This window comes from Saccopteryx bilineata, chromosome 5 (assembly GCF_036850765.1).
Source record: "Saccopteryx bilineata isolate mSacBil1 chromosome 5, mSacBil1_pri_phased_curated, whole genome shotgun sequence".
Taxonomy (NCBI): domain Eukaryota; kingdom Metazoa; phylum Chordata; class Mammalia; order Chiroptera; family Emballonuridae; genus Saccopteryx; species Saccopteryx bilineata.
This window is the reverse complement of record NC_089494.1, coordinates 263,435,380-263,462,809: the sequence shown is the minus strand read 5'-3', so window position 1 is coordinate 263,462,809 and position 27,430 is coordinate 263,435,380. Positions and strand designations below refer to the sequence as shown.

Below are 27,430 nucleotides of genomic sequence, written 5' to 3'. Positions count from 1 at the left end.
AGGCTGATGGAGAAGGAGAGGACGTGGCCGAGAGAAACCAAAGAAGACGGACGTGGCGGAGGGATCGTCCGGATTCACGGGTCAGAAGACGCAATATTGTCAAAATGCCACCCCCACCCCCACCCCGCCCCAAAGCGACTATTGACTCAACACCACCCCCAAATCAAACTATCAGCAAGCTTTGGGGGTTGGGACTAGACAGCTGATTCTAAAGTCCGGATGCACAGGAACCAAAGAATCAGAACCAGAACCAACTTTGCGGAAGGTCGTGGTGGGGCTGCCGCCGCCCGCCTGGCTTCGGGTTCCAGGCTCGGGACAGTGAGGTGCCGGCCTGAGGAGGGGCCGGGAGACCCGGGGGACGGACGGGCACGTCTTATCTGTGACAACGTCTGAACAGCAAGTCCGTGCAGAGAGGACAGTCTCCTCGACAGACGGTGCTGCCGGAACACCCGAATCTCCAAAGTAAAAAATACATAAAGAAAATAAAAAATAAAACGATCAAGAACGTTGATCCGTGCTTTGCACTATTTAAATAAAATGGAGATTCAAAATGCATCATCATCCAAAATGTACCCACCCCGCCCTCGCCGCAGTAAAAACTTCTAGGAGAAAACGTGGGGGGGTGTCTTTCTGACCGGCAGTGAGCCGAGGTCTCCTCGCTACAACACCAGGGACATAACTCATTTCACACGGCGGCGGCAGGTCAGACCTGAGCAGAATTCACCGAACTTCTGCCCTTTTGAGGCAGTGCAGAGGATGAGAAGAGCCACAGGCCAGAGAAAATATTTGCATTCGTTTATCTGAGAAAGGGCCCCCATCCAGAGAGCAGAGAGAACTCTGGAAACTTCATAAGGAGACAGACAATTCCTCATTTTTTTTTTTTTAATCGACAACACAGATGAACAGGCGTTTCACCGGGGGAGATTATGGATGGCCCCCTGTGGGAGACAAGGCCAGGGAGGGGGAGGTCCGGTGCGCCAGGGCGGCTGTGGTGTTTACCCAGGGGAGGTGGAAAGTGGAGGGTGTCCAGCAGAGGCTGGACAAGGAGCCCTGGGGCTGGGGGAGGGTCGGCGGGGGAGGGGGCGTGGCTTTGGAGCAGAGAGGAGGCAGTCCCCCAGGTGAGTGGCCCTGGTGGCCGGCCTGCGTGCTGGGGCAGGTCCAGAAGGGACAGACCCCACGGAGAGGCCCCCAGGGCTGGTGTGCTGGGTGCAGGTGTTGGGAAATGCAGAAGGACAGGTCGTAACTGAGAAGGGGGACGGGGACAGGGCACCCAGGGAGCAGAGGTGACCAACCACATGGGGTCTAGAGTTCGGGGAGAGGGCCGGCTGGAGACATAAATGTGTGGGGAGGAGTCACTGAGAGAAGGCACTGAAACCCGTGACTCTGGATGAGGTCTTAGGGGAGAGGGGAAGGACCCTGGATGGGGGCCGCGGCCGGCTATCCTGCTCCTAGCACGGGACTGGCCACGAGGCAGCTCCCTCTAACCCCAGGGTCACGCTTCGAAAGGGGAAGAAACCTGTGTGCCCCGTGCTTGTGCGTGACCAGCGCCCCGGCAGGCGGGAGGGCAGCCCGGGGCCACCTCGGAGGCCAGCGCCCTCATATTTGAGTCCTTGGGCAGGTTCAGAACCCCCTCCATGCCCCCTGCCCCCTGCCCTCAGGCCCAGCCCACAGGTGGGCTGTCCAGACACACGGCCTGGGGGGCCTGCGGGCAGCCTGGTCGAATTTCTAGGTCAGTGGACACATGACTGTCAACCCTGCGTCTTCCTACCTCGAATGGAAAAGCAATGAGTGTCTGACACGCCACGCTGGACACGGGTGGACAGAAGTTGGAAGCCCTGACCCGTTTCTTTCTGAAGGTGTCATGAAACCACTGGACACAAGGTGAGGCTGGGACCTGCTCAGTGATGGTGACAGGTGAGGCTGGGACCTCAGTAATGGTGACAGACACCAGCGGGGTGGGGGTGGGGAGGAGGTGGTCCGGCCTGAAGGTTTGGGAGTGAGAGGGAGGGGACCGCTGCAGGGCGCCATGGTGACTGCGCTGGCGGCCACAGGGTGTACACTTGAAAGGGGTTCGCGGTACAGGCCGTGACTCGCACCTCCGTAAAACACCAAAACCAACAGCGAGGGAGAGTCTCTGCTCACACACCCTCCACCCCTCCTTCCAGCAGGTCCTGGGGCTCAAGCTCGGAACAGACCCGGACCCAACCGCTCCTCACCGCATATATCCTCCTTCCAGCACCCTTAGAACCCCGGCGTCCACAGCCTGATGGAAGCTCTCACCTGCGCCCCCTCTCTCCCTGCCCCCAGGTCCCCGGGATCACTGCCCTCTGCCCTGGGGCCCGTCCCGCTCGAGAGCAGAAGCTCAGGATCAGAGACTGCACGCGTGGGGCCCACGGCTCCGAGCAGGTGCTCAGCTCAGTGCTGTTGTTGCCCCTGAACCTAGACCCACTGTGCAGATGAGAAAGCTGAGGGGCGGCATCCCAGCTGCAGAGTGGGGAGGAGCCTCGACCTAGACCCACTGTGCAGATGAGAAAGCTGGGGGGCCTCGACCTAGACCCACTGTGCAGATGAGAAAGCTGGGGGGCGGCACCCCAGCCGCAGGGCGGGGAGGAGCCTCGACCTAGACCCACTGTGCAGATGAGAAAACTGGGGGGCGGCACCCCAGCCGCAGAGTGGGGAGGAGCCTCGACCTAGACCCACTGTGCAGATGAGAAAGCTGGGGGGCGGCATCCTAGCTGCAGAGTGGGGAGGAGCCTCGACCTAGACCCACTGTGCAGATGAGAAAGCTGGGGGGCCTCGACCTAGACCCACTGTGCAGATGAGAAAGCTGGGGGGCGGCATCCCAGCCGCAGGGCGGGGAGGGGCCTCGACCTAGACCCACTGTGCAGATGAGAAAGCTGGGGGGCGGCATCCCAGCTGCAGAGTGGGGAGGAGCCTCGACCTAGACCCACTGCAGATGAGAAAGCTGGGGGGCGGCACCCCAGCCGCAGGGCGGGGAGGAGCCTCGACCTAGACCCACTGTGCAGATGAGAAAGCTGAGGGGCCTCGACCTAGACCCACTGTGCAGATGAGAAAGCTGGGGGGCGGCACCCCAGCCGCAGGGTGGGGAGGGGCCTCGACCTAGACCCACTGTGCAGATGAGAAAGCTGGGGGGCGGCACCCCAGCCACAGGGCGGGGAGGGGCCTCGACCTAGACCCACTGCAGATGAGAAAGCTGGGGGGCGGCATCCCAGCCGCAGGGTGGGGAGGAGCCTCGACTGCTCTCGGCTTCCAGGACAGGAAAGCCCCCGACACCTTGAAGCGGGGACCGCGGGAGAGGCGGGCAGAGCCCCCACCAAGCGCCGGGTCCTCTGGGCTCCAGACACAGGTCCCTCCCAGGCCCTCCTGCACCCTCCTCTGCTTGGGAAGCATTCAGGACTCTGACTGCTGTGACCATGAGACCGAGAATGCTCACCCAGACCCCTTCTTCCCGGCCCACCCCCCATTAGAGACCGGTTCCTCCAGGGGGTGAAGGAGGCCCTCCGCCCCCCAGGCCGCAGGGGAACCCTGAGGAGCCGTCTCCCACAGTTCACAGTGGGGGTGGACTCCCCTAGCCAGCCGGTTCCATTCACGCCAACACCCCCTCGGGGTGCGCTCTAGTCCTAAGGTGCAGCCCCGGAACCAGCAGGATGGTCCCTTTTACCCTGAAAGCCCCCCGAGACTTCTGGACCCCGACCCCGAGATGGGAACAAGTGGGGAATCTTAACTGAGGTTTCCGTGATTTAATAAAAAGATGGTTTGTTTTATTTTTTTAAGGTGTTTTTTTAAAATGTTTATTTTATCAATTTGAGAGAGAGAGAGAGACAGGAACGTCAAGCTGTTCCTGTGTCCTGACCAGGGATAGAATGTGAAACGTCCACACTTTAGGATGACGCTCTAACCAACCAAGCTATCCGGCCAGGGCTAGAAGATGGTTTGTTTTAAAAGAACTTTAGCTGGGTTTGCATGATTTGATTTAAAAAAAAAAAAAAAAGCAAAAGGGAACACCAGATGATTTTAAATTCTAGATGCGGTCATTCGGTTAAGATTTACTGGGCTCTTCCAGGAGTGCACATGTCCTGGCAGAGAGGACAGCTCTGGGGGTGGGGGGAATGCTTCCTAGGGGCCTGGGTTGAGGTCGGGGCGGACAGGGGTGACCTGTACAAGAAAGGAGTGAACCCTGGCCCCTGGTGGGTTCCCGTCTGAGAGAGAAGAGGAGGAGAGGCAGGAAGAGAGAGGATGCTGTCACCCCGTTTCCAAAGAACTTGCCACCTCCCAGCCGAATGTGTGCAAAGTGCAGTCCCACCAGCTTCCAGGAAGGTGGCCACAGTCAAAGGCCCCTCCCGGAGCAGGAGGTGATTACCCGGGGAAGGCTCAGTTGTTAGAGAAGGCACTGAGGCTGAGAGGGTCGCCAAGGCGCAGCCCTGGACCACGTTCTGAGCTTCTGAGAAGCCCAGGGGGAAAGGGCTCCAGAGGTTAGACGCCCCTCTGACCAACAGATCTGGCTCTGCCTGGCAACAGGCTATCTTCACATAAGGGACACCGCTGGACCAGAGTCCTCGACAGCAGCTCTTCGTGGGACCCGTCCTCACGGCACTGGTCCTGGCTGGCGGAGGGGAGCAGGAGGGGGCAGGCATGCAGAAGCCCCCTGCTCTCAGTGAACTGCTGGCGGGAGGGCTGGGAGGAGACAGGGAAGGAGTTTGAAGGGGTGAGGATCGGGGCTGCTCAGGTGTGGCCAGCTCGGCCGGGAGCTGAGCATGCAGACAAGACGGCAGGGGGAGAAGCTAATTGGGCTGAAAAGAAAGGTGGGAAGGCAGAGGTCACCAGAAAAGGTCCCGAGATCAGAAGGGTGACCCTTCTCTGGACAGCGTCTGTGACCACTGACTTTAGGATGCCCTCACTAGGGAGAGTCACCTGTGCCCATTGAGGCCGCTCCCAGAGAGATGTTCATGGCCATCTACGAGCGGGCAGGGTGGGCAGGACATCCCTGTGCGGAGGGGGGTGAGGAGATGGAGGCTAAGAGGAAGGTGACTTCCAAGGGTCAGGGGCTCGGGCTCCACTCACCTGGAGTACAGAGTGCCATACCTAAATCTGCATGGCCAGAGGACAGAAGGAGGAAGTAGTTAGGGACAGGCGGATGGATAGTAGGAAGGGTGGATGGATGGATGGATGGATGGGTGGGTGGATGGATGGATGGATGGATGGATGGATGAATGGGTGGATGGATGTGTGGATGGATGATGGATGGGTAGATAGGTGGGTGGGTGGATGGATGGATGGATGGATAAATGGGTGGATGGATGTGTGGATGGATGATGGATGGGTAGATAGGTGGGTGGATGGATGGATGGATGGGTGAATGGATGGATGGATGTGTGGATGGATGATGGATGGGTGGATGGATGGATGGATGTGTGGATGGATGATGGATGGGTGGATAGGTGGGTGGATGGATGGATGGACGGATGGACAGATGGATGGATGGATGTGTGGATGGATGATGGATGGGTGGATGGATGGATGGATGAATGGATGGATGGATGTGTGGATGGATGATAGATGGGTGGATAGGTGGGTGGATGGATGGATGGACGGATGGACGGATGGACAGATGGATGGATGAAAGCGCCAAGTTCTGACAACTGTGGAGCAGCCCAGACAAGGGGAGTCCGGGAGCCCAAGCGGTTGGAGGTAGGAGGCAGGGTCAGAGATTCCAGGTGGTCTGAGGGGTGGGTGTGAATGTGCTCATGAAGTGAGGAGGCAGAGGAAGATCAGAGAGGCTGAGACTGAGCTACCCCAGGGTCTCAGGACCTTGGGACCAGTGGGACTGAGCAAGGACACAGAGCACTGAAGGACAGGTTGGTCCCCACTGGAAGCTGAGGGTCCTGAGCCCTGGCAGTGTCCCTGGCCTCAGCCAGCCCCTGGGGTGCCCTCTACCTTTCACGTGCTTATCCTGGAACTCCGTGAGGAAGCGCGTGATGCGGTCCGAGGGAATGGCGAAGGAGATGCCAGCTGCGACCTTGAGCGTGTTGATGCCAATGACCTCGCCGTCCTGGGTGAGGGGAGACCAGGGAGGGTGATCACGCTGGGCGCCCAAGCGGCCACTGCCCTCAGCTGCAGAGCACCACGTCCAGGGCACCAGTGCGGCCCTGGCGCCAGGCCCAGCTGGAGGACCTCCTGGGGCAGCTGTCACCTCGGAGGGATGGGTGCTCTTGGACTCACGTCCGGCCCAGGGACTGCCAGCTCTCTCACCCTCCTCCTCACACCTGAGCCCTCCTCCCTTGTTGGGGCATGTGACTGCCCTTTGCACGCAGTGGCCACTGACCCGGACACCCCCGAGCGGTGTTCTGAGGGCCCGGAGCCGAGAGAGGGATGTGAAAAGGACCATGGGGACAGGGCCTCCTCTCTCCCTTCCTTCTGGAAGCAGAGTGGGCAAGTGGGGGCCAGGGGAGCTCTGCAGTGTCCCCCACTCTCTTGTTCCTCCATCCGTTTGGAGCTGGCCTCCCACCCTGACCCTGCCCGGACCCCCACCAGGCCGGTGCCTCAGGCCTGCTCTGCCCTGGCCAGCAGGGACTACACACTCCTAGGACTGCACACTCCTAGGACTGCACACTCCTAGGACCGCACACTCCTAGGACCACACACTCCTAGGACCACACACTCCTAGGACCGCACACTGCTAGGACCGCACACTCCTAGGACTACACACTCCTAGGACTACACACTCCTAGGACTACACACTCCTAGGACTGCACACTCCTAGGACTGCACACTCCTAGGACCACACACTCCTAGGACTACACACTCCTAGGACTACACACTCCTAGGACTACACACTCCTAGGACTACACACTGCTAGGACCGCACACTCCTAGGACTGCACACTCCTAGGACCGCACACTCCTAGGACTACACACTCCTAGGACTACACACTCCTAGGACTGCACACTCCTAGGACCGCACACTCCTAGGACTACACACTCCTAGGACTACACACTCCTAGGACCACACACTCCTAGGACCACACACTCCTAGGACCGCACACTCCAGGACCGCACACTCCTAGGACCGCACACTCCTAGGACCGCACACTCCAGGACCGCACACTCCTAGGACCGCACACTCCTAGGACCGCACACTCCTAGGACCGCACACTCCAGGACCGCACACTCCTAGGACCGCACACTCCTAGGACCGCACACTCCAGGACCGCACACTCCTAGGACCGCACACTCCTAGGACCGCACACTCCAGGACCACACACTCCTAGGACCGCACACTCCTAGGACCGCACACTCCTAGGACCGCACACTCCAGGACCACACACTCCTAGGACCGCACACTGCGAGGACCGCACACTCCCAGGACCGCACACTCCCAGGACCACACACTCCCAGGACCGCACACTCCCAGGACCGCACACTCCCAGGACCGCACACTCCCAGGACCGCACACTCCCAGGACCGCACACTCCCAGGACCGCACACTCCAGGACCGCACACTCCTAGGACCGCACACTCCTAGGACCGCACACTCCTAGGACCGCACACTGCTAGGACCGCACACTGCTAGGACCGCACACTCCTAGGACCGCACACTCCTAGGACCGCACACTCCTAGGACCGCACACTCCTAGGACCGCACACTGCTAGGACCGCACACTCCTAGGACCGCACACTCCTAGGACCGCACACTCCTAGGACCGCACACTCCTAGGACCGCACACTCCTAGGACCACACACTCCTAGGACCGCACACTCCTAGGACCGCACACTCCTAGGACCGCACACTGCTAGGACCGCACACTCCAGGACCGCACACTCCAGGACCGCACACTCCTAGGACCGCACACTCCTAGGACCGCACACTCCTAGGACCGCACACTCCTAGGACCGCACACTCCAGGACCGCACACTCCAGGACCGCACACTCCAGGACCGCACACTCCAGGACCGCACACTCCAGGACCGCACACTCCTAGGACCGCACACTCCTAGGACCGCACACTCCAGGACCGCACACTCCTAGGACCGCACACTCCTAGGACCGCACACTCCTAGGACCGCACACTCCTAGGACCGCACACTCCTAGGACCGCACACTCCTAGGACTGCACACTCCTAGGACTGCACACTCCCCACAGCCTTGTACACCGACCCCTGGGCCAGCGCTCCTGCCCATCACAGGAGTGACATCCTGGCCAGCCCTCCAGGGCCCCCTCTGGGCAGAACTTTGGGTCAAGGCACACCTGACGGGGCTGGTCCCCTGAGCGCACGGCCCCGCCCGGTCCCCAGGAGCTCTCAGTGTGGGGGGACCTGAGGGGAGTTCTCTCATCGGCCCCGTCTGCCCATCCTCACTGCCTCCTGGCCTCCGGCTTGAAGCCTGCCCACACCGGCGGGACGGGCTGGACCCTGCTGAAAGCCTGACAGCTTCTTGGGGTGAAGGTCCATCCGTTGTCAAGACACGGGGATCCCATGCTGCTCTCGGGTGACCCTTATTCCTCCGGCAGCCACCCCGCTTTCCTGGGGACTCGGTGGCCCAGGGAAGCACGCCCTCTGTGTCGCGTCCTCTGGGCCTGCAGCCCAGCTGCGCCTCGAGGCTGTGCCCCCCCCATGCTCAGAGCCCCAGAAAACTAGAGGCCTGCCCTGGGGGACACTCACCAGGTTCACCAGTGGTCCCCCGGAGTTCCCGTACTGCAGGGAGAGAAAGCGCAACGTGAGTGGAGCCTAGCGCTCTATCCGAACACCGAGCATTCCCGAGGCTTCCTCGTCCCACCAGCACTGGGACGTGGCCAAATTCTACCCCCCCCCCCCGAGGCCTCACCACCATCCCCCGTTTCACAGGTAGGAATGCGGAGGCCCACAGAGACCCAGTGGACAGCCGTCCGATGGTGGGGTCTGGGCAGTGCCCTCGCCCAAACCTCCAGGCTCATTCGAGACCCAGCTCTGCGTTTCTGCCGTTCGCCAGCCGGGCAGCACGGGGCGGCCGCAGAGTGGGACAGGCGGAGCCTTGACCAAGACGCACGTTTCCAGCTCACCCGGAGAGGCAGGCGCTGGGCGTCTGGGCGAAGCGCTTTGGGAGGGCACACGGGCCGTCCAACATACTGCTCGCAATAAACGCCGACCGGGGCACGCAATTTGGGCAAAGATAATTCGGGGGCGTGGCTGTGCCTCTACATCCTGAAGGGCTGTCCCCAATCGGGGCAGCAGCCTCTAACTCTGGGGGCAGACCTGCACCACGGGGACTCTCTAGCAAGTGACGGGGTGGTGGGTGCTGGGGACGGGGGGACAAGCCCCGCGAAAGACGGCTGAGGGGACTCACGTTGATGATGGCGTCCGTCTGGATGTAGTCCATGTCCGAGTCCCGGAGGCCCAGCTCCTTGCCGTCGCGCTGGGCCGTGCTGACGATGCCCGTGGTCACGGTGTTCTGCAGGGCGAAGGGGCTGCCGATGGCCACCACAAACTCGCCGGGCCGCAGGTCGGCCGAGCTGCCCAGCAGCAGCGCCGGGAGCTTTTTCTGGGGGTGGAGGGGTGGAGGGGAAGGGGACGACACAGGGGGAGGCTCAGCTGTCCGCCTTTGGTGGGGACCACAGCCCCCAGAAGAGACCCAAGCTGCCGTCCATGGAGCGGAAGCTCAGCTCCGCCCCTGACCACAGGGGGCCACCTCCTCCATCCTGGGGAGGACGCACAGAGGGCCAGCGAGGCCCAGCCTCCGAGGCCCTCGGGCCCATTGGTTGGTCACAGGTCCTCTGCACACCTGCCGGAAGCTTTGGAAAGTGCACCACACACAAACGCTGTGCACGCTCACAAGATCTACGGGAGTCCCCGGCCTGGCTGAGGACCTGGGGCCCCAGTGATGGAATCCTTGACCCAGCTCCGCCCAACCTCCCGGTGTAGACACCTGAGGAAACTGAGGACCCGAGAGATAAAGCGACCCCACCCAGCTCGGTCATCCCCCCTGCGCACGGACACCCCACAACATCGGTTCTTTTTCATGCAAGGTGCCCCTCACCCTGCGGACGTGCAGCCGTGCCGTGTTTTTAAAGCCACTTCCCATGTCCCCTGGCTGTGCCGGGTGGGGACACCCCGCTTGCCCATCTCCACTAAGTGACTCCCACGGAGAAAAAATAAAAGAAGACCGTGGAGCCGTCCACACCCAGATGACAGGGACCTCACTGTAGCTTTGGGGGCGGAGGGGACAGGACCCCACACCACGGACCCTCCGGACTGCCGATGACACCCGGCCTCTGTCTTTCTTCCCCCGCGGTAGAGCCCCCCTTTCACTGTTTGCCATGTCACCTCAGACACTTTTTCTTTAAGGAGGCCTTTTTCATAGCAGCTGGGGGACCAAAGTGGGGGCAGGGGAGAGGACACATGTCCCAACTGCTCCCACCAGGCTCCGTCACACCCACGGCACAGCTGCACCTTTGGAGGAGGGGCCCCGGAGGGACGCCGTGCTCCTGGCCCTCAGAGGACCCCTGTGTGGCGGAGACCGCGGCCAGCAGGCAGCAGCCTCGCTCTCCTCTGACTTGACCCGTGACGGGACAGATGGCCGGTCCCTTGGCCTCAGTTCCTCCAACGGTCCGTGGGAAGGTCGGGATGCCAAGCCTCTGAGCTCTGGCGTCTCCAAGGCCCCCCACCCCCACCCCGCCCGCCAGCCCCGCCCGCCCCCTCCGCCCACTCCCTCACTTTGGGGTGGATCTTGATGGTGGCGATGTCCGACTTCTTGTCGATGTCTTTGATGGTGGCCTCATAGGTGTCACCGCTCTGCAGCTGCACCTTGAGCTGCTGCCGGCCGGAGACGGCGTTGCTGCTGGTCACCACGTGGGCGTTGGTGACGATCAGGCCGGCCTCCGACATGATGAAGCCGGAGCCGCTGGAGAGGGGCACATTGCGGCCGAACAGCGGGTGTCTGCGGGGGCGGGGGGTGGACAGAACGGGCATTTGAGGGCCAGAGCCTGGGAGCAGGGGTCTGCCACAGGGACAGCGAAGCCCCTGTAGGGGGAAGGACACAAGTTTGGGGGGCTCTCCCACACCCAAGTCCAAATCCTGGCTCTGCCACTTACTGGCTGTGGCCTTGGCCAGGCCACTAAGTCTTACAGCCCTAAAGAGCGGGCAAAGACCTCTAAGACATGAGGCCGTAAAAGTCAGCCCCATGATAACACTGCAGACACTCGCTGCTCTGACCACACCGGAGCCAGACGGACCAGGATGCTAATCTCAGGTCCACTCCCCACTTATCTGCCTGACCGTGGGCAGGTCGTTAACCTCAGTGAGCCTCAGTCTCCCCATCCAAGAAATGGGATAACAACATTTGCTCAGCTCAGCAGAGGCACCTGGTGCCTATTACACCTGGAGCCAGCTAGTCGCTCAACAAACAGCTGTTCCTGGCAGAGGGAAAATGCACTAACGCACGCACACAACCACCCCTGGGACGGTCACAAGTGGGTCCCCAGGGAATTTAGCGTCCCCGCTCTGTCTATGCAGAGAGAGGGCGAGCCCCGAGGTGGGGGGATGTGCTCCCACCTCCCTCTGGCCCCTACCCTCCGGCCAGCTGCCCGGAAGCCCCAAATGGCGAGCCAGCCGGTGTGAATGGCAGGCCCTCACTGTCCTTCTGAGGACACAGGGGACAAGGAGCGCTAGACATGGCAGAGCGGGTCTCAGGGGCACAAGTCAGTGCCTGGCCTCACCGGGTGCCTCTGTCACAGGGGACCACATGGGCAGTGCAGCTGGTGTGGGCTCTGAGATCAGCATTCACGGGTGGGTGACCATGCCCAGCCCTCCCAGAGCCCCCTGAGTAGGCATCACAGCCCCATCCCAGAATGGGAGGCAGAATGCTCAGGACCTTCTCCAGGGCGGGTGTCCCCTAGGGTCCCCAGAGACCTGGAGGCAGCAGGTACTTGGGACGAGAGGTGGCTTTGCAGACTTGAGTGGGCCCAAAACTGTGCACGAGAAAGGAGGGTGGGAATTTCCTAGGGAAGTGAGTCTCTGGGCCGGACAGGACCCATGGCCACGGCTCCTCCTGGTAGGAACCCTACGAGGTTCCCAGGGAAGTGAGTCTCTGGGCCGGACAGGACCCATGGCCACGGCTCCTCCTGGTAGGTACCCTACGAGGTTCCCAGGGAAGTGAGTCTCTGGGCCGGACAGGACCCATGGCCACGGCTCCTCCTGGTAGGAACCCTACGAGGTTCCCAGGGAAGTGAGTCTCTGGGCCGGACAGGACCCATGGCCATGGCTCCTCCTGGTAGGTACCCTACGAGGTTCCCAGGGAAGTGAGTCTCTGGGCCGGACAGGACCCATGGCCGCGGCTCCTCCTGGTAGGTACCCTACGAGGTTCCCAGGGAAGTGAGTCTCTGGGCCGGACAGGACCCATGGCCGCGGCTCCTCCTGGTAGGTACCCTACGAGGGAGATAGGTCTCCAGTTCACAGGTGGGGAAACTGAGGCCCACAGGGTCAGGCGGGCAAAGGGCAGAGCAGGGATTTGAAGCTGGCATCCTGGGTACTCGGCCTCTCTAAGGTGACCGCAGCATGTGTCCACCCAGCTCGGTGTGTGCCCTGGGCAGGGGCCACACCCGAGCACCCCTGGATGCGCCCGGCCTGCGCCCATCCTGACATGGATAAGATTTGGCTCTTGTCCGTAGAAGGGGCCGCGCAGCAGCCCAGGGGCCTCCTCGTCTGGGTCAGGGGTCACAGCGGAGGCTTCCCCTGCTTGGTGACCATCTCATCCGTGTCTGGGATCTCAGCACCCTGGGCCTCACCCACCCGCCCCTCGGACATCAGCCTCTGAGGGTGACATGGATACCTACTGCCGCCTGCCCGGCTGGGCTGCAGTCAGCAATTAGCTGGCTCAGGGCCTGGTGCCCCGGGCCTTTGGCGAGGCGTGGCCCCAGTCCAAGCCACCTGCAGGCCAGGGACTCAGCACAAGTGCCACTTAGCATGTCCAGTGGTAGTTTCCTCAATGACAGGTCTCAGGGTCTGGGACCCCACCAAAAGGGCAGTGAGAGGTCAGAGAGCCGCAGAGAGCCGGGCTCAGCTCAGAGGCCACACCCGCCCCCTGTGTTCAGCAGGTCGGGAGCCTGGGGGAGCCGGCTGGCCTCTGCTTCTGCGGGCAGGCAGTGGGCACCGGCAGCCTGCCCGGGAGGGTCACGGGAAGATGCCACGGGCGAGAGAGCGGAAGGGCCTTGGGGTGCAGGCAGGGCACATGCACACTGTCTACTAGCACTGAGGGGCGGCCTGGGCCTGGCTCTCGGGGGTGGGGGGGTCCCAAGGGCGCCTGGCTCTCTCATCCGAGAGGTGGGCCCGCACCAGGACTGCTTGAGAAAGGCAGGCAGAGCAGCCACCGCAGGGCGGGGCGCCAGGGGAGGTGTCGAGGACGTGGCTGGGCTCGTGGCCCTTTGTCCACTGGCCCCCATGGAGCACCTATTGGTGGTGAGCACAGTTCCTGCCCTCTGGAGACGGGTCAGTGACAGCCAGTGACCAGGGCTCCTAGTGAGCAGGGGACCCTGGGCTGGGGCCGAGTATCCCGGCGATTCATTACCTAGTCTTCGTACCACATGCCCCCTCCACCGGAATAGCAACACGCAGGAGCCACTCAGCAAAACGGGCTGAAGGACAAGAAAACCCCAGACGCTGCCCACGGGCCCCGGCAGAGTGCCTGCAGCTCTGCGAGGTGCGAGGTGCGAGGTTGCCGTCCGTCTCCCCAGGTGCGGGGATCACAGTCAGACAGGGGCACGTCCTTCCCATGGACACACAGCAGCCGGGAGTCTGGGTGCGGCTCATCTGACCCTAACTAAGCTCCGCCCCGTGCTGGATGGGAGTCTCCTCGGGCCCTGGCCGATGTGGGGGGGGGGCTGGGGAAGGGGGCGGGGCGTCACACACCTCAGGAAGAGCTCTATGTGGCCGATGGGGGGGGCTGGGGAAGGAGGGAGGGGCGTCACACACCTCAGGAAGAGCTCTATGTGGCCGATGGGGGGGGCTGGGGAAGGGGGGAGGGGCGTCACACACCTCAGGAAGAGCTCTATGTGGCCGATGGGGGGGGCTGGGGAAGGGGGGAGGGGCGTCACACACCTCAGGAAGAGCTCTATGTGGCCGATGGGGGGGGCTGGGGAAGGAGGGAGGGGCGTCACACACCTCAGGAAGAGCTCTATGTGGCCGATGGGGGGGGCTGGGGAAGGGGGGGCGTCACACACCTCAGGAAGAGCTCTATGTGGCCGATGGGGGGGGGCTGGGGAAGGGGGGAGGGGCGTCACACACCTCAGGAAGAGCTCTATGTGGCCGATGGGGGGGGCTGGGGAAGGGGGGAGGGGCGTCACACACCTCAGGAAGAGCTCTATGTGGCCGATGGGGGGGGCTGGGGAAGGGGGGAGGGGCGTCACACACCTCAGGAAGAGCTCTATGTGGCCGATGGGGGGGGCTGGGGAAGGGGGCGGGGCGTCACACACCTCAGGAAGAGCTCTATGTGGACCACGGCCGGCGCGATCTTCTCCACCACGTCGGCAATGAAGTTGAACTTGTACCGCGGGCTGGTCAGCTGGTGGAGACCTACACTGGCAGGAAGAACCCGGTGCATTAGTGAAGTCCAGACACAGCCCAGAACCTGCCCAGGGTGAAGGAGGAAGACGGCCCACCCGAGACCCCAACCCTCACCGGGTTCAGAGCCCTTTGAAGACACCCCACACTCAGCAGCACAGTGACACTCAGACACTGAGGCAGGCTCACCCCAAGAATTGTTCATGCTGACCTTCCTCACATCACCTCACTGGATGCTGCCAGGCCAGCCAGGAGGTTCAGAGAGGTTAGGACACTTGCTCTGGGCTGCACAGCAGGGATGTGCCACTCAATCTGTATCTGGGTTAGTCCCCCTGGGCCCTCGCACTTTCTGTCATAGACAGCAATGCCCTGGCACAAGGAGGCCTCCGCTCCCTCTGCCAGCCCTGGCCCGTCCTGCCAGGCCTTGGGCTAGTGTCCTGACTGCCTAAAGGTACAGAGAGCCCTGGGGTCTTCTGCCCTGAGCGGCCCCCGCTGACCACCGTGTGGGCTCCTCCTGGGTCACTCCGGGTCCCCCATCGGCATTTAACTTGGCTGCATCCGCCGTGACTTGCCAGGCGGTCCACAGACTTCTCTGGAACCTCCCCTGGCTCAGGTTTCTGCTGCCGTCAGCAGCGGGGTTGCCGCCTGCCGGGACCACAGGCTGGAGGCCTGTCGGTGGCACGAGGCCCAGACCCTTGGTCCCCCTGCTCTGGCGAGTGCCGAGGTCCCCCAGGTCCCTGCCAGAGCCGGGCGCTATCTGGAACCCGAGCTGCCCAGCACTGCTCTCCGTGGTCCTGGGGTCCGGAAGGAGCGCTGGGCTGTGCTCTCAGCACGCTGCGCTTGGCACAGCACCGCCACTTTCCAGCTGTGCGCCTTCAGGCAAATCACTTCCCCTCTCTGGGCCTTGAGTCCTTGTCTGGAAATGAGACTGAAGACCTCCCCTGCCTCCCCCCCCCCTGTGGGAACGAGGTGTGAACTGGATGTGTACTGTGGAGTCTCCCACTCAGGTGACGCCCCCGTCCCCCGGGCCACCCTGATGTTGGCGAGGGAAGTAGAGCCAGGCCTGTGAAGTCCACGGTGGTAGCTGCTCTCTCTCCTAATGACCTCAGGGACTGACCGAGTCCAGAGAAAACCCGGCTCTGGGCTCCGGGCTGCCCGGAGGGCGGGAGGTAACGCTGAGTCCCGCCACAGGGGCAGGCACGGGCCCAGGTAGTGCCCATAAATGTTTGTGGCAAAATGCAGCCCTCCCACACACACATCCTGACTAATGCCCCACCATTCAGGGGCAGCCAGGGCAGGGCCTCCATCTCCAAAGCGGGGAAATCGAGGCTCAGTGACAGGAACCCTTTTGTCCGAAGACACATATCTAGTGAGAGAACCAGGCTCCCTTCCTTAGGGGCCTCTCACCTCCCCCACCCAGTGTCCCGCAAGACCTCAGCTGTCCATTAAGCCCTGATCTGGACTCAGGCCCCAGGGGAGAGTTGGTCTCAGTCTCTGTGGGTCAGGGGGTGGCAAGGAGGGCCCACCCCACTGATCCTTCGATGTCTGCTGCAAGCAGCCCACGGGCACTGGCCACAGAGGGTCTAGCCTGCTGTGGTCAGCTTGAATCAAAGCTTGCCTGTCTGGGGTGGCCAGAGCCAGGCTGGGGAATGGGGCCCATTGCCAGCCACTGCCTGGCTCCTCACTGATCAAACAGTGGGCAGCCAGGGGTCACCGTGCCTGGGATCCCTCTTTCTGGAGGTGAAGTGTCCAGGCGGGGTGGGGTCTCCGGTCCAGGGGCCAGGTTCACAGCCAGCCCGGAAGCAGAGCCCAGCCTGGGCCAACACTCTGTGCTCCCGGCACGTTCACTTCCTTGCGGGATCCCGATCCTCCCGGGGACTCTGGGGGTGAAGCTGCCCGTCAGAGCAGCCTGGCTCTGTCTGCCTGCCCCGAGGCCCTGGGGACCGTATTCATGCTCTAGCCTCCGGGCCGAAGGAGCCAGCCACGGAACCTGCTCCCTGGCCAGGTTCTGTCTCTGACAAGATGCTCCCCACGGGGCGATCCCCATGGCCCGAGCCCTGGAGGACCTCTAACCCAGGCTGGTGGGGAGGATGGGGGTTTTAGCAAGGTCTGCTGTTCTCCTGCATGTACTAGGGCTCGACTCATTCCAGCCTGAAGCTCATGCCCACCGTGCGGTGCTGGGGTGGGCAGCCCCAGGTGGGCGAGGCCAGGAGTCACCCTTCCCCACTGTGTCACCTGTTGGACCACTTACCCCAAGTGTCTGCTCCATCACCCACCACTCTGCCTCCACCTGCAAGGACCACTCCCCGCTTCTCCCTTACCAAGATGCTCCAGCTTTTCCTGGGCACAGCTCAAATACCACCTCCTCCAGGCAGCCCTCCAGCAGAATAAGGTCTCCCTGCTCAAGGCCCCCAGCACAATGCCTCGCCCAGAGCACGGCTCTCACGTATTCTGCCTGTGAATGCCGAGTGCCTTCTGTGTGTGCTCCCTGAGCTGGTACAGGCCAGGGACCAGCCACACACACAGCACGGCGTGACCAGGGATGTGGCAGAGGGGAGGCCCAGGCCTGGGCCCATGTGAGTAACATGGGAATGACATGTCTCATCAGAAAAGGGCACATGATCACATGGCCTGGTCCCGGGTGTCGGGACCCAATGCCAGGGCTAAAAGCCCCTCAGGAATGTCTTTCCACCCCAGGGCCAGGGAGCCCACGTGCCGTTCTGGCTGACGTCCTGACCTGGCGTCCGGAGATCACTTAGAACAGCTGACACTCCATTTTATACGTGCTGATTAATAATAATAATAATAATAATAACAACAACTACCCTCAGTAAAATACCCAGAAGGAGAAGACCAGCAGGAAACACATCAGAATAAATCGCGGTGGCTCTCCGGAGGCAGGGGCAGTTCTGAGCGATTTTGTCTTTCGTGGCCTTCCCGAATTCCCTACGCGGGCGAACATACGCAGCAGCTTAGAAATGTAGCAAAGGGAACGCGGATGGCCTGGCGGAGGGCTGGGGGCGGGGCCTGAGCACCCCCTCCGCGTCCACGTCCAGCGGGCAGGGTCCGGGCAGCGGAGGGGCCGCAGACGACCCTGGGAGAAGAGAGCAGGCTCACCTCCCGCCCGGGCACCTGCTCCTTCGGGACTGAGACAGGTGGTAAGCAGCACAGGGGAGCCTAAGGGACGGACGCCTCCAAAGACATTGAGCAGGACGGGAGGGAAAGGGGAGGAAGGAAGGGGGGAGGGAGGACAAGGACGCCCCCTCGACCGCTTCGGACGCAGCACACGGCCAGCCTGCAAACACCGCCACCCAGGCCGTCGGCAAGCCTACCAGCCACGTCTGGCAGAAGCAAACTCCCAAGGGAGGCATCGTGGCCCAGGTTACAGCCCAGGAAACTGAGGCTGGACGTGGAGGTTGTTGGGGGGGAGGATGGGGACAGGACCTGGAGCAGCTCTCAGGGCTCCCGGGTCAGCCGGCTGGTGGCGGGGTCCTGTCTCTTTAAGCCCACGGTGGTGGGGGCCTGGGGTGGGGGCAGGGCCTGGCTCCCGGTCCTCCTCCCCCCCACACACAGATGATTCACCCCGTGAATCAGTGGGGAGGGAGGGCTCGGTTCCCACCGCCACTTTCCACATGGAAACCTCGGCCCCACGGCTGGCTGGGAAGCGGACTGTTTGTTTATTTGGGGGTTTGGACAACCCCCACCCCCATCCTGTCCTCCAGCCAGAGTTGTGAAGTCAACAGACAGTCTCGACCAGATTCAGCTGTTAGCATTTTTTTTTTTTTCCAAAAATAAACTAATCCACAGGCCCCTGGACTATTTAGTCGAGAGGAACTTGACACAGAAAAGCCACCAGGCCAGGTGTCCTGAGGTGCCTCCCGGAAGAGGAAGGAGAGAGAGAGAGACATGGGGCTGGGGTCTCCCCCTGCAACGTCCCCACGGGAAAGAGCTCCCGGGGGTCCCGGGGTGCCTCCTGGAAGAGGAAGGAGAGAGAGACATGGGGCTGGGGTCTCCCCCTGCACCGTCCCCACGGGAAAGAGCTCCCGGGGGTCCCGGGGTGCCTCCCGGAAGAGGAAGGAGAGAGAGAGAGACATGGGGCTGGGGTCCCCCCTCCAAGGTCCCCGCAGGAAAGAGCTCCCGGGGGTCCCGGGGTGCCTCCCGGAAGAGGAAGGAGAGAGAGAGACATGGGGCTGAGGTCTCCCCCTGCAACGTCCCCGCGGGAAAGAGCTCCCAGGGGTCCGGGGGACAGCGCAGACCCCGACGGGGACACACTGTGCCCACTCTCCACGGTCACGCCTGCCATGGAGCAAGTGGGCAGCTGAGGCCCAGACAGCCTGTAGGCCCACTTGGTACTGCCGGGCTGTCGCTGACAAAGGTCACACAGCGTGTCCGGCCTCCCTGCAGCTACGCAGCGCACTCCTGCCTGGCTGCACCCCGTGGTCCCTCCAGCACAACGAGCAGAGCCCCACTGTGACCCAGTTCCAAGGTCCCTATCCCTTCTCCCATTGCCCCTTGCCACCAGAAGACTCCCCGGTCACCCAATGGCTAGCTGTGACCTGAGGACGACCTAGATGACCACGAGGTCCCGGGCTGTGCCCGCCAGACGGCAACGTCTCAGCCACGCCCTCAGGTGCTGGATGTCTGTCTGGGTCCCACGGAGAGCCGCTGTCCCTCTGTCCCTCAGCTCTGCTCCCCTGAGCTCACATGCTCCTCAGTGTCCCCCGGCCCCTGTCCCTCCCCTCCCCCATCGAGGCCCAGGACAACACAGCTCTAGGGGGCTTGCCCTAACTCCACGGGCTCAGTGACCCGTCTCTCCTCTCTGGGTCCCAGGCTTCCTCCTCCGAATGACCCCCATGTCCTGAATGTCCCTGACCTGCGGCAGGGAGCAGGCAGAGAATGAGTGAGGAGTGCACGAGCAGGGGGTGGGTGAGTGTTCTCCAGGGGCGGGGGCGCGGTCCCTGGGCCCCCTCCACCGCCCCCAGCGCCCACCCTCGGTCCCCACCCCCACGAAAGGCAGGCTTTGAAGCCCCAGGAGTTTCCTCCCGGGTCTAATTAGTTCCCAGACAGTCCCTGTGTTTTTCTTTCCCTTGCACACTTGCCTGTCCCCAGTGAACCTTTCCCCCGGAGCCGAGGACAGTGGCTTCGAGCCGAGCCTGCTGCAGCTCGGGAGTGGTGCTGTTTTCAACCCGGAGCCCCCTGTTCCTGTCTCTGGGACCCGGGGCCGAGGGCCACAGCCCAGGCATCCCACCCTCCATGTGAGCCACACCCCGCGGCAGCTGGGCTCAGAGCGTTTATGATTTCAGTGAATTCACCCAGTAATTCTGCCAGGCAGAGGTCGTTTGCCCATTATTCAGGCGAGGAAAACAAAGGCTCAGAGAGGTCATGAGACATGAGACCCGCCTAAAGCCCGCAGCCAGGTCCTCTGACCCTTGTCCCAGGCTCTTCCTCCACTCCCTGCTGGCCCTCGGCCAGTGTGACTGGCTGCCCGGCCCCCAGGGGAGCTCAGCCTCAGCTGGTCCTGGGCGTGGGGCCAGCCTGGCTCCTCGGGTTGTGAATTCCATTGAGGCTGCAGCCAACCCTGGGGAGGAGGTGGCATTGCCACCAGCTTGTTTGTGCTCTGTCGAAGCGTGTCTGCCCACCCACTCCCCTGCGGACCAAGGAGGACTCCAGGCCACCCACAGGGTCCCCCATCCCTCTGAAGCCAAGGTGGGGTCAGTCCTGGACCCTCCTCCTCCAGGAAGCCTCCAGGTCCTGACTCCTCTGGGGAAGGCCAGTGGAACGCCCTTGGGCACATGGCAGCCCTCGCCTGCAATCCATCCCTGCTCCCTCCTTCTGTGACCACCTCTCCTTCACTCCCCAAACTCCACTCACGTCACCAACACACACTCGTCCACATTCAGGTTTGTTTGCACTAATGTCTGCCAGTCTTGACAATGTGCAAAGCACTCTTCATTTTTCATCTTGTTGACTGTCCCATCAGCGGTGAGGAGGGTACCCCCATGGTCCCCGTTCACAGGTGCAGAGGACTTAGGGGACCTGCCACAGGAAGTGGGGAGCTGGGCTTCATCCCTGAGCAGCGGGACATGGGAACAGAACCGGGTCTCAGCGCCGGCTCTGCCCATGGTGTGCTCCAGGGGCTGCGGCAGCCAGCTGGGTGGGCTGTGTACACCGCGCACGCCGGGGCCACCTGCTGCCTCTACACGGCACCTGCTCTTTGCTGTGGGGGACACACACCCTCACATCCCGGCCACATCTTTGCTGCACTGAGGACAAGGTGCCTGTGATTTTATTCTCTTAAAAACCCAGTTTTATAGTTCAAAACCCTAAAAAACCCAGCGGGAGGCCTGCCTGGTGTGCAAAGTTTTACAGAAGTCAAGCTCAAGGTCCTGGGGCAGGTTGCTGAGTTTATTCTTATAGGGGCTATGATAAAACACCTAAACAATGTGAGTCCTGGGCGGGGAGAACAGGCCCCGTGTTTCGCCCTTGACCCTGGTCCCGCCTGGTGGTGCCTCTTCCAGGCCTCTTCACAGGAGAATGTGAAGGCAAGGACGCCCGCCCGAGTTTGGGCTGGGCGGGGTGAAAGTGCAGGGGCTGGCGAGGCGCTGAGCCTGAGGCCCTGTCCCAAACGTAGGCCACACCCTCCCCATGACACCCAGACAGAGCCACACATTAGACAGGCTTTTGTCCTGGGACCCTGCCCTGCACGGGACACCCTTACACCAGAGCCCCCGCCAGTATCCAAGCCGAGCTCATCACCTTGCCTCTCCAAATCAGCACCTCCTGGGTGCCTCACCACCTATGCGCCCTGGCACTGCCCCCTCACCTCCAACCCCTTTCAGTGCCAAGATCCTAATGTCCCTGCAGGCCGCCCCCTCAGCGACCACCAGGCCTCACCAGCTCTCCCTGCCCAGGGTGATGGCTTCCGACTGGCAGGGTCCCTCTACCCTGTACACCTCTGTCACCCATAAACCTTCCTCGGCCCCCCTCACCCCGACCAAGAGATGGGCCCCCCTCACATCTCCTCCATCTGCACCCGCCTAAACGCAGCATTTCCTGTCGTCTGCTCTGCACCACTGGCTCTTTGTACCTACCTCTCCATGCCGTTTAGATGCCACCTCCTCCAGGAGCCCTCCTGGATCTACCCCTCTCCTGGTCTCCACACCCTGCCACCTGTCCCTCGTAACATGGGGTTGGGGGTTTCTCGGGGGTCTGCCCGTGGTGGTGTCGGTGGGCAGGAAGCAGAGGCCAGGTCGCAGCAAGGCCGCAGGCCACAGCTGACATCTATCCGTGCTTCTGAGGACAGGGGGAGCCATGGCGGGAAGGGGCTCCCGGAAGCAGGAAGGGGAGAGCCTCACCTCACTGTGCAGAGGTATGAGGACAGGTGGACCCCTAGGGGGTGCCTTGGGACCCCAGCTGCACCTCCGGGCTGGCAGGTGGGACCAAAGGGAATGTGGAGGGTGAGAGGGAGGGTGCTTCCTAGGCCAAGCCCTGGCTGGGACCACCGCAGGGCACCCTGGCCCGTATGCCCCTCTCTGGCTGGGCTCTGGGCTCCCAGCGGCCTTGGGTCCTGGCAGCTCAGCCAGGGCCCAAATGCTGCAGCTCTGCTGCCCTGGGAGGGGGGAGGGGGGGAGCGGGGGAGTCATCCTCTTGCCTGACTTGCTAAGAGGATTAAAAATCAAAAGCCAACCAAAGCTCTTAAATAAATGAAGCTGAGAGCCCCCTTTTGGAGCAATCTGCTCTGTGGTTGCAGAATACAGGCTGATGATCAAGTGGCATGTTGTAATCCCCCCCTACACCCATCCTGGGCTCTAAATTCTCAATTAATTACATGCTCAAAGGCCTGTGTGCCTGCAGTCAGGCAGAGAGGCTGCGAGGACCCCACGGCTCTGGAGTGGAAAGGGCGGTCCCCTCTCCTGGTGGAGCCTCTGAACCTCTTCATCTGGGTTTTCCCCTCCTGTTACAGAGGTATTCACCCGCACAGGGCTGCCTCTCCAGAGAGATGGTGGAGCCCCCGCCACTGGGGGGATGCAAGGGGGGGGGTCGGGGAAAGGGGTGGGGGTGGTAGGAGATTCCCACTTCAAATGGCGGCCACAGCACCTACTGTGCGCCAGGGGCTGGGCCAGGTCCCCGCCCCATGAGGCTCAGGGCCTGGTGACCGTGCAGTGAAGGCGCTGTGTCAAAGGTGGAGTGAGGGGCTAGAGAGGCGCCCAGGGTGCACTCATGAGGCTAGTCAAAGGGGTCACCAGGCACGGCGGTCAGGGAAGGCAGCTGGGTGAGGAGACAACCAGGCCAAGGCAGGGTGAGGACTCAGCCACATGGAGGCGAGGGAACGAGGGTTTGGGGCGGCGGGCACAGCATGTACCAAGGTCCTCTGGTGAGAAGACCAGCCTGGAGCACAGAGGAGGAGATGCCGTTCAGGGCGGGAGGGGGCCAGAGGCACAGGGACTCGTGGGTCAGGGTCAGTGCTGTCTGGGGTTGTCCCGCTGGTGACGGCAGGGCAGATTGAGCGAGGCGACCCTGGCGGCCGAGCTCAGAGGGTGGAGGGAAGGGGCGGAGATGAAGGTGGGGGCAGCACGGCCAGGACAAGTAGGGGCGATGCCTGGCCGGTTTCACGGTCGAGCTAAAGAGTCCCCTGTGGGTGTGAGCTAAGTAAGAAGGCAAAGTGACAAAGCCTTCCGAGCTTGACTTCCCTGGCTGGGTCTCTTGGTTGAGGTCCATGGCCGGCTGAGAAACCGGACTGCAGCTCAGAAAAGAGACCGGGGCTGGAGACAGGAGCCCTGGGTCATTGGCACCCGGTGGACGTGAAGACATGCCCAGGTGCGGGTAGACTGGCAGTAATTCTGTGCAGAAAGGCTCGGACCGGCAGAGCCTTAGCCACTGCGATGTGTGGACCTCACCCAGTGACCTCTGGCGCGGGCCTCCGGGGAGCAAATGGGTGTGGGGACCCTGCCCATAACACTCTGGGAGCTGAGGCCTGACCCGGACTCCACTCCTCGGGGACCCTGCTGCCTCCCAGCTGCAGGAGAAAACCTGGGACCCTGGAAAATGTGACTTTCAAAGCCAGCCAGCCCGGGGGCCAGGCCTGGCTCGGTCACTTCCTGGCTGACTGACCTCAGACAAATCCCTCGCCCTTCTCCCGGCCTCCGTGGACACATCTGGGGTGGATGAAGGGCTGGATTCGCCGAGGCGCATGGACAGCGCGGCGGGAGACCTGGCCCCAGCGAGTGCGCCGCCACGGGATGGGATTTTGCCTGGGTAAGCCTGCAGAAACCTGAGTGTCTGAGCCCGACAGCGCCCGCAGGACCCTGGACTGCCCGGTTCCCCCTCCCGCAGCGAGGCCTCGCCTCCACCCGCCCTCTCTGGCCCTAGCTGTCCATCAGCCTTCGCTTTGCTGCTGTCCCTCTCCGTCCTGCCCATCCTTTGTCTGGAGAGCCCCCACTCACCGCCCACAGCTCAGCACAGAGCCTCCCCCCGACTCTGCGGAGGATGCAGCGCTGGTGGACGCAGCAGTTGTGGTCGTAGTATTTGTAAGTGAGGCACAGACGCCCTGCCGACCCGCCCGGTCTCCCCGGTATGTGCTGTGCCTCCTCCCCTTCCAGAGGAGGGAACTGTGGCTAAGTGACTCGTCCAAGGCCGTGACTGAGGCAGAAGCATCCCGGGGTGCCCCAGCCCAGGACGTCCTGGCCCAGCCACTCCCTGGCCGCTGAGCCGGCTCTGGGCCAGTCTGTGGTCATCCGGCTATTTGTCTCTTCCTAGCTGCCCATGTGTCTCCCCAACCCCCTCAGTTTCTCCAGGGCACAGACAGGCGCTGCCTCGTTGAGGTGCCCTTGTCACCAGCCCAGGGCCAGCGTGACACACAGAGAAGGCACTTCACAGAGGCAGATACAATCAGTTAAGAATGAGGGCTTCAAAATGCCTAGACCACCTCCAACCTCACTGACTGCCCCCTGGGCCTTGGAGTCTTATTTTCTTTTACTTTATTTTTTAACATTTAAATTTTTTTGGATTGATTTTTAGAGAAAGAGAGAAACATTAATTGGTTGTTCCACTTATTTATGCATTCATTCATTGGTTGATTCATATATATATATATATATATATATATCCCTCCCAGGGATCTAACCCACAACCTTGGTGTATTAGGAGAATGCTCAATCCAACTGAGCTACCCAGCCAGGGCGCTGGAGTCTTATTTGAATAGTGTCCACCACATGGGGGAGGGGTCAGGGTTTAGGAGGGGCCCCCACAGACACAACCAAGCTGCCAGGGGGCAGGCACCCACCCTGAGCCCTCCACATCTCAGACCTGAGATGAGCCCATCAGTACCAAGCTCCAAAGAAAATAGACCACTCGTTAGGGTTGCCACAGGCACCCCTTAGATAATAGTCCCCATCTCTGAGACATCCAGGGGCAGCACTATGCTCTCACCCCCCCCCATCCTGGGCACAGTCTAAACACGCATCTGACATATCACCCTCCCTGCCCTCAAAGCCCTCAGAGCAATGGCTCTCCCAACTAATCACAGTGAATCCCGTCGAAGGCCCCCAGGCTGGGCTCCCTGGAGCCCCAGTGTGCCAGGAGGGGGTCATGTATGTTCTTCCAGGAAAGAAGAGCTCTCTGCTGAAATTCTCCTGAGAAACCCTGGGTTTTAGCATTTGTGCATGCATGTGCGTGTGGGCGGGTGTGCACGCCTGTTTTCTGGCTGCAGGCTTTCTCAGAACCTCCGACAGAATCCCATGTGTCTCCCCACGGCACAGACACGCTTCACTTCCCCAATCTTTTTGGGCCTCAGGACCCTTATTTTCAGAATACCAGACATGGTGGGAAGCTTGGCTTACTGGATGACGTCTGAGCCATCGGCCTGATGCTATGGCCGCTTGTCATCCCACCCCTGCCAACCTGCCCGGCCTTGGGCGTCACACACCGGCATGCACACGCACACATGTGCACACATGCAACCTGCACACGCTCACGTACGTGCACACACACCATCCCCTGCACACCCGCTGCTCAGGGCTACCTGCCCTCCCCATGGGCTCACCGCACACAGCCAGCCTCCGCCAGCTGGTTGATGTGCTTCCCTCTTCCCTGACAGCGCGCCCTCGGGCGACCCGGCAGGCACAGACGTCCTCAGTGGAGGTGCACCTGGTTCCTGAAGGCTCCGGGTGCCCAGGCAGCTGTGCCCGTGGTGGTCTCCCCCTGAAGCTGCAGGCTGGGAGCCCACACAGGCCTAACCCCTGACCTGGGGCGTTTGCGAGTACCTGTCGACCCAGGGCTGGAGCCTGCCTCCCTCAGCAGCCCCCTAGACAAACGTGAGGCAGCAGTACTTTCTAGCATTTCCTTCCACACACAGCGTCCACCTCTGTGGCGAGGGGCAGTCGGGGCGACTCCAGGTCAGGGGAGGCTGTTCTGGGGTCTGAAGGGCCTGAGAAGCCCCCCCACCCAAGCTTCTCCCTGTGGAGCCCCATGAGGTCTCAGACCCCAAACGGCCCTTGGGACATCTGCATTTTAAGTGCAGCTAAAAACAAAGAAAACACCAAACATTGCTCAAGAGGGCACACGGCCTGGGAATTTAAGGTCAGGAAAGATGGTTTTCCACCCCACATGCTGATGGAGCAGGGATAACCAGCCTGAGAAATGGGACACAAGTGGGGTGAGGCCCCCTGGGGTGGTCAGAACATCAGGGTTCACTTTTGAGAGCAGTTTACCCCTCTGGGCCTCAGTTTCTCCAGGAGAAGGTTTCCAGACCCCTCCCTTCCCGCACCCCCTCCCCCAAGCCAGAGCGCTTACCCAAAGGGCAGGCGCCCTTCTGCAGCTGGCGCACAGGCGACCCCGAGAGCTGCAGCGCCCGCCGGCTGGCCGCCTGCAGCGCACACACGTTGGCATAGGTGTGCCCGTCGGTGCCACACACGGCGTGCGCCCAGCGGCAGCGACACACGCCGCGCGTGCACTCCAGGCTCTCCCCGCACGGCGAGTCGAAGGGGCGGCCGCAGGGCTCGCCCTCGCTGGCGGCGCACACCAGGCAGCAGTTGCAGAGGTCGGGCACGTAGCCACCAGGGCAGCGGGGGCTCGGACACCGCGACACGTCGCAGCGCGCGGGGCACGGCGCCGCCGGGGGCTCCCGAGCCAGCGCCAGCGCGGCCAGGGCGGCCAGGAGCAGCGCCCGCGCCTGCATGGCTGACGGGCCGGCGGCGGGCGGCAACGCGGAGGACCGGCCGAGGGCCAGCGGGGACACGGAGGCCGCGCCCGGGCCGGGTGCCGGGCGCCTGCGGAGCGGCCGGGGACGGGCGCACAGCCACATGCGCCGGCGGCTCAAGCGGGCGGGTGCCGGGACCGCAGGGGCATGACCGGGGGGCGCGGGGACAGCAGAGGCGCCCGCTCCCTCCGGGCCGACAGTCTGCGGGCGGCGGGCCGGACCGCATTTAAAGGCGAAGCCCAGCCCGCCCCCGCTGGAAGGGGCGGCCCGGTCCCTCCGCCAGCTCCGCCCCGGCCCCAAGCGGCCCCCGCCCGGCCTTCCGGGCCTGAACCCACCCGGCAGCGGCAGCCGCGGCAGGACTGGGCCTGCCTGGTCTGGGAAACCCCCACGATGGAGATGCCGGTGGCCTGGAGGGGTGGGGGCCACAGGGAGAGGTCTCAGGGAGCTCTAGAATCCCTGCGCCAGTCATGTCCATGCCCAGGGTTCCGGCGACCTGAGCTGCCCCCCACTCCCCACAGAAAGGGACCAGTCCAGACCCTCCAGCTCCTCTTCCCCAGCCATCCTGCCCCCTCCCCTCAGCACAGGGCCCTACAGTCCACAGCAGGGGTACGGATGGATGTCACTCCAGTCCCCCACCTCCGTTAGGGACAAACCCTGAGGAAGCCACAGCCTTGTGCCCTGACTTCTT

The 27,430-nt window shown here is 62.5% G+C and overlaps 1 protein-coding gene across 1 annotated transcript in view; it reads right to left on the bottom strand.

The window, feature by feature from the left end:
* The window catches only part of HTRA3 (HtrA serine peptidase 3), a 35,163-nt gene extending 8,236 nt beyond the window's left edge, over nucleotides 1-26,927 (bottom strand). Inside the window, exons 1-6 of the mRNA XM_066232575.1 lie at nucleotides 26,337-26,927; nucleotides 14,459-14,558; nucleotides 10,707-10,929; nucleotides 9,340-9,534; nucleotides 8,679-8,711; nucleotides 5,956-6,070 (exon numbers count right to left, since the gene is read on the bottom strand). Of these exons, the coding sequence (XP_066088672.1) occupies nucleotides 5,956-6,070; nucleotides 8,679-8,711; nucleotides 9,340-9,534; nucleotides 10,707-10,929; nucleotides 14,459-14,558; nucleotides 26,337-26,847 (1,177 nt within the window). The 5' untranslated portion in view covers nucleotides 26,848-26,927. The remainder of the gene's footprint in view (nucleotides 1-5,955; nucleotides 6,071-8,678; nucleotides 8,712-9,339; nucleotides 9,535-10,706; nucleotides 10,930-14,458; nucleotides 14,559-26,336) is intronic.
* Between the last annotated feature and the right edge of the window lie 503 nt (nucleotides 26,928-27,430).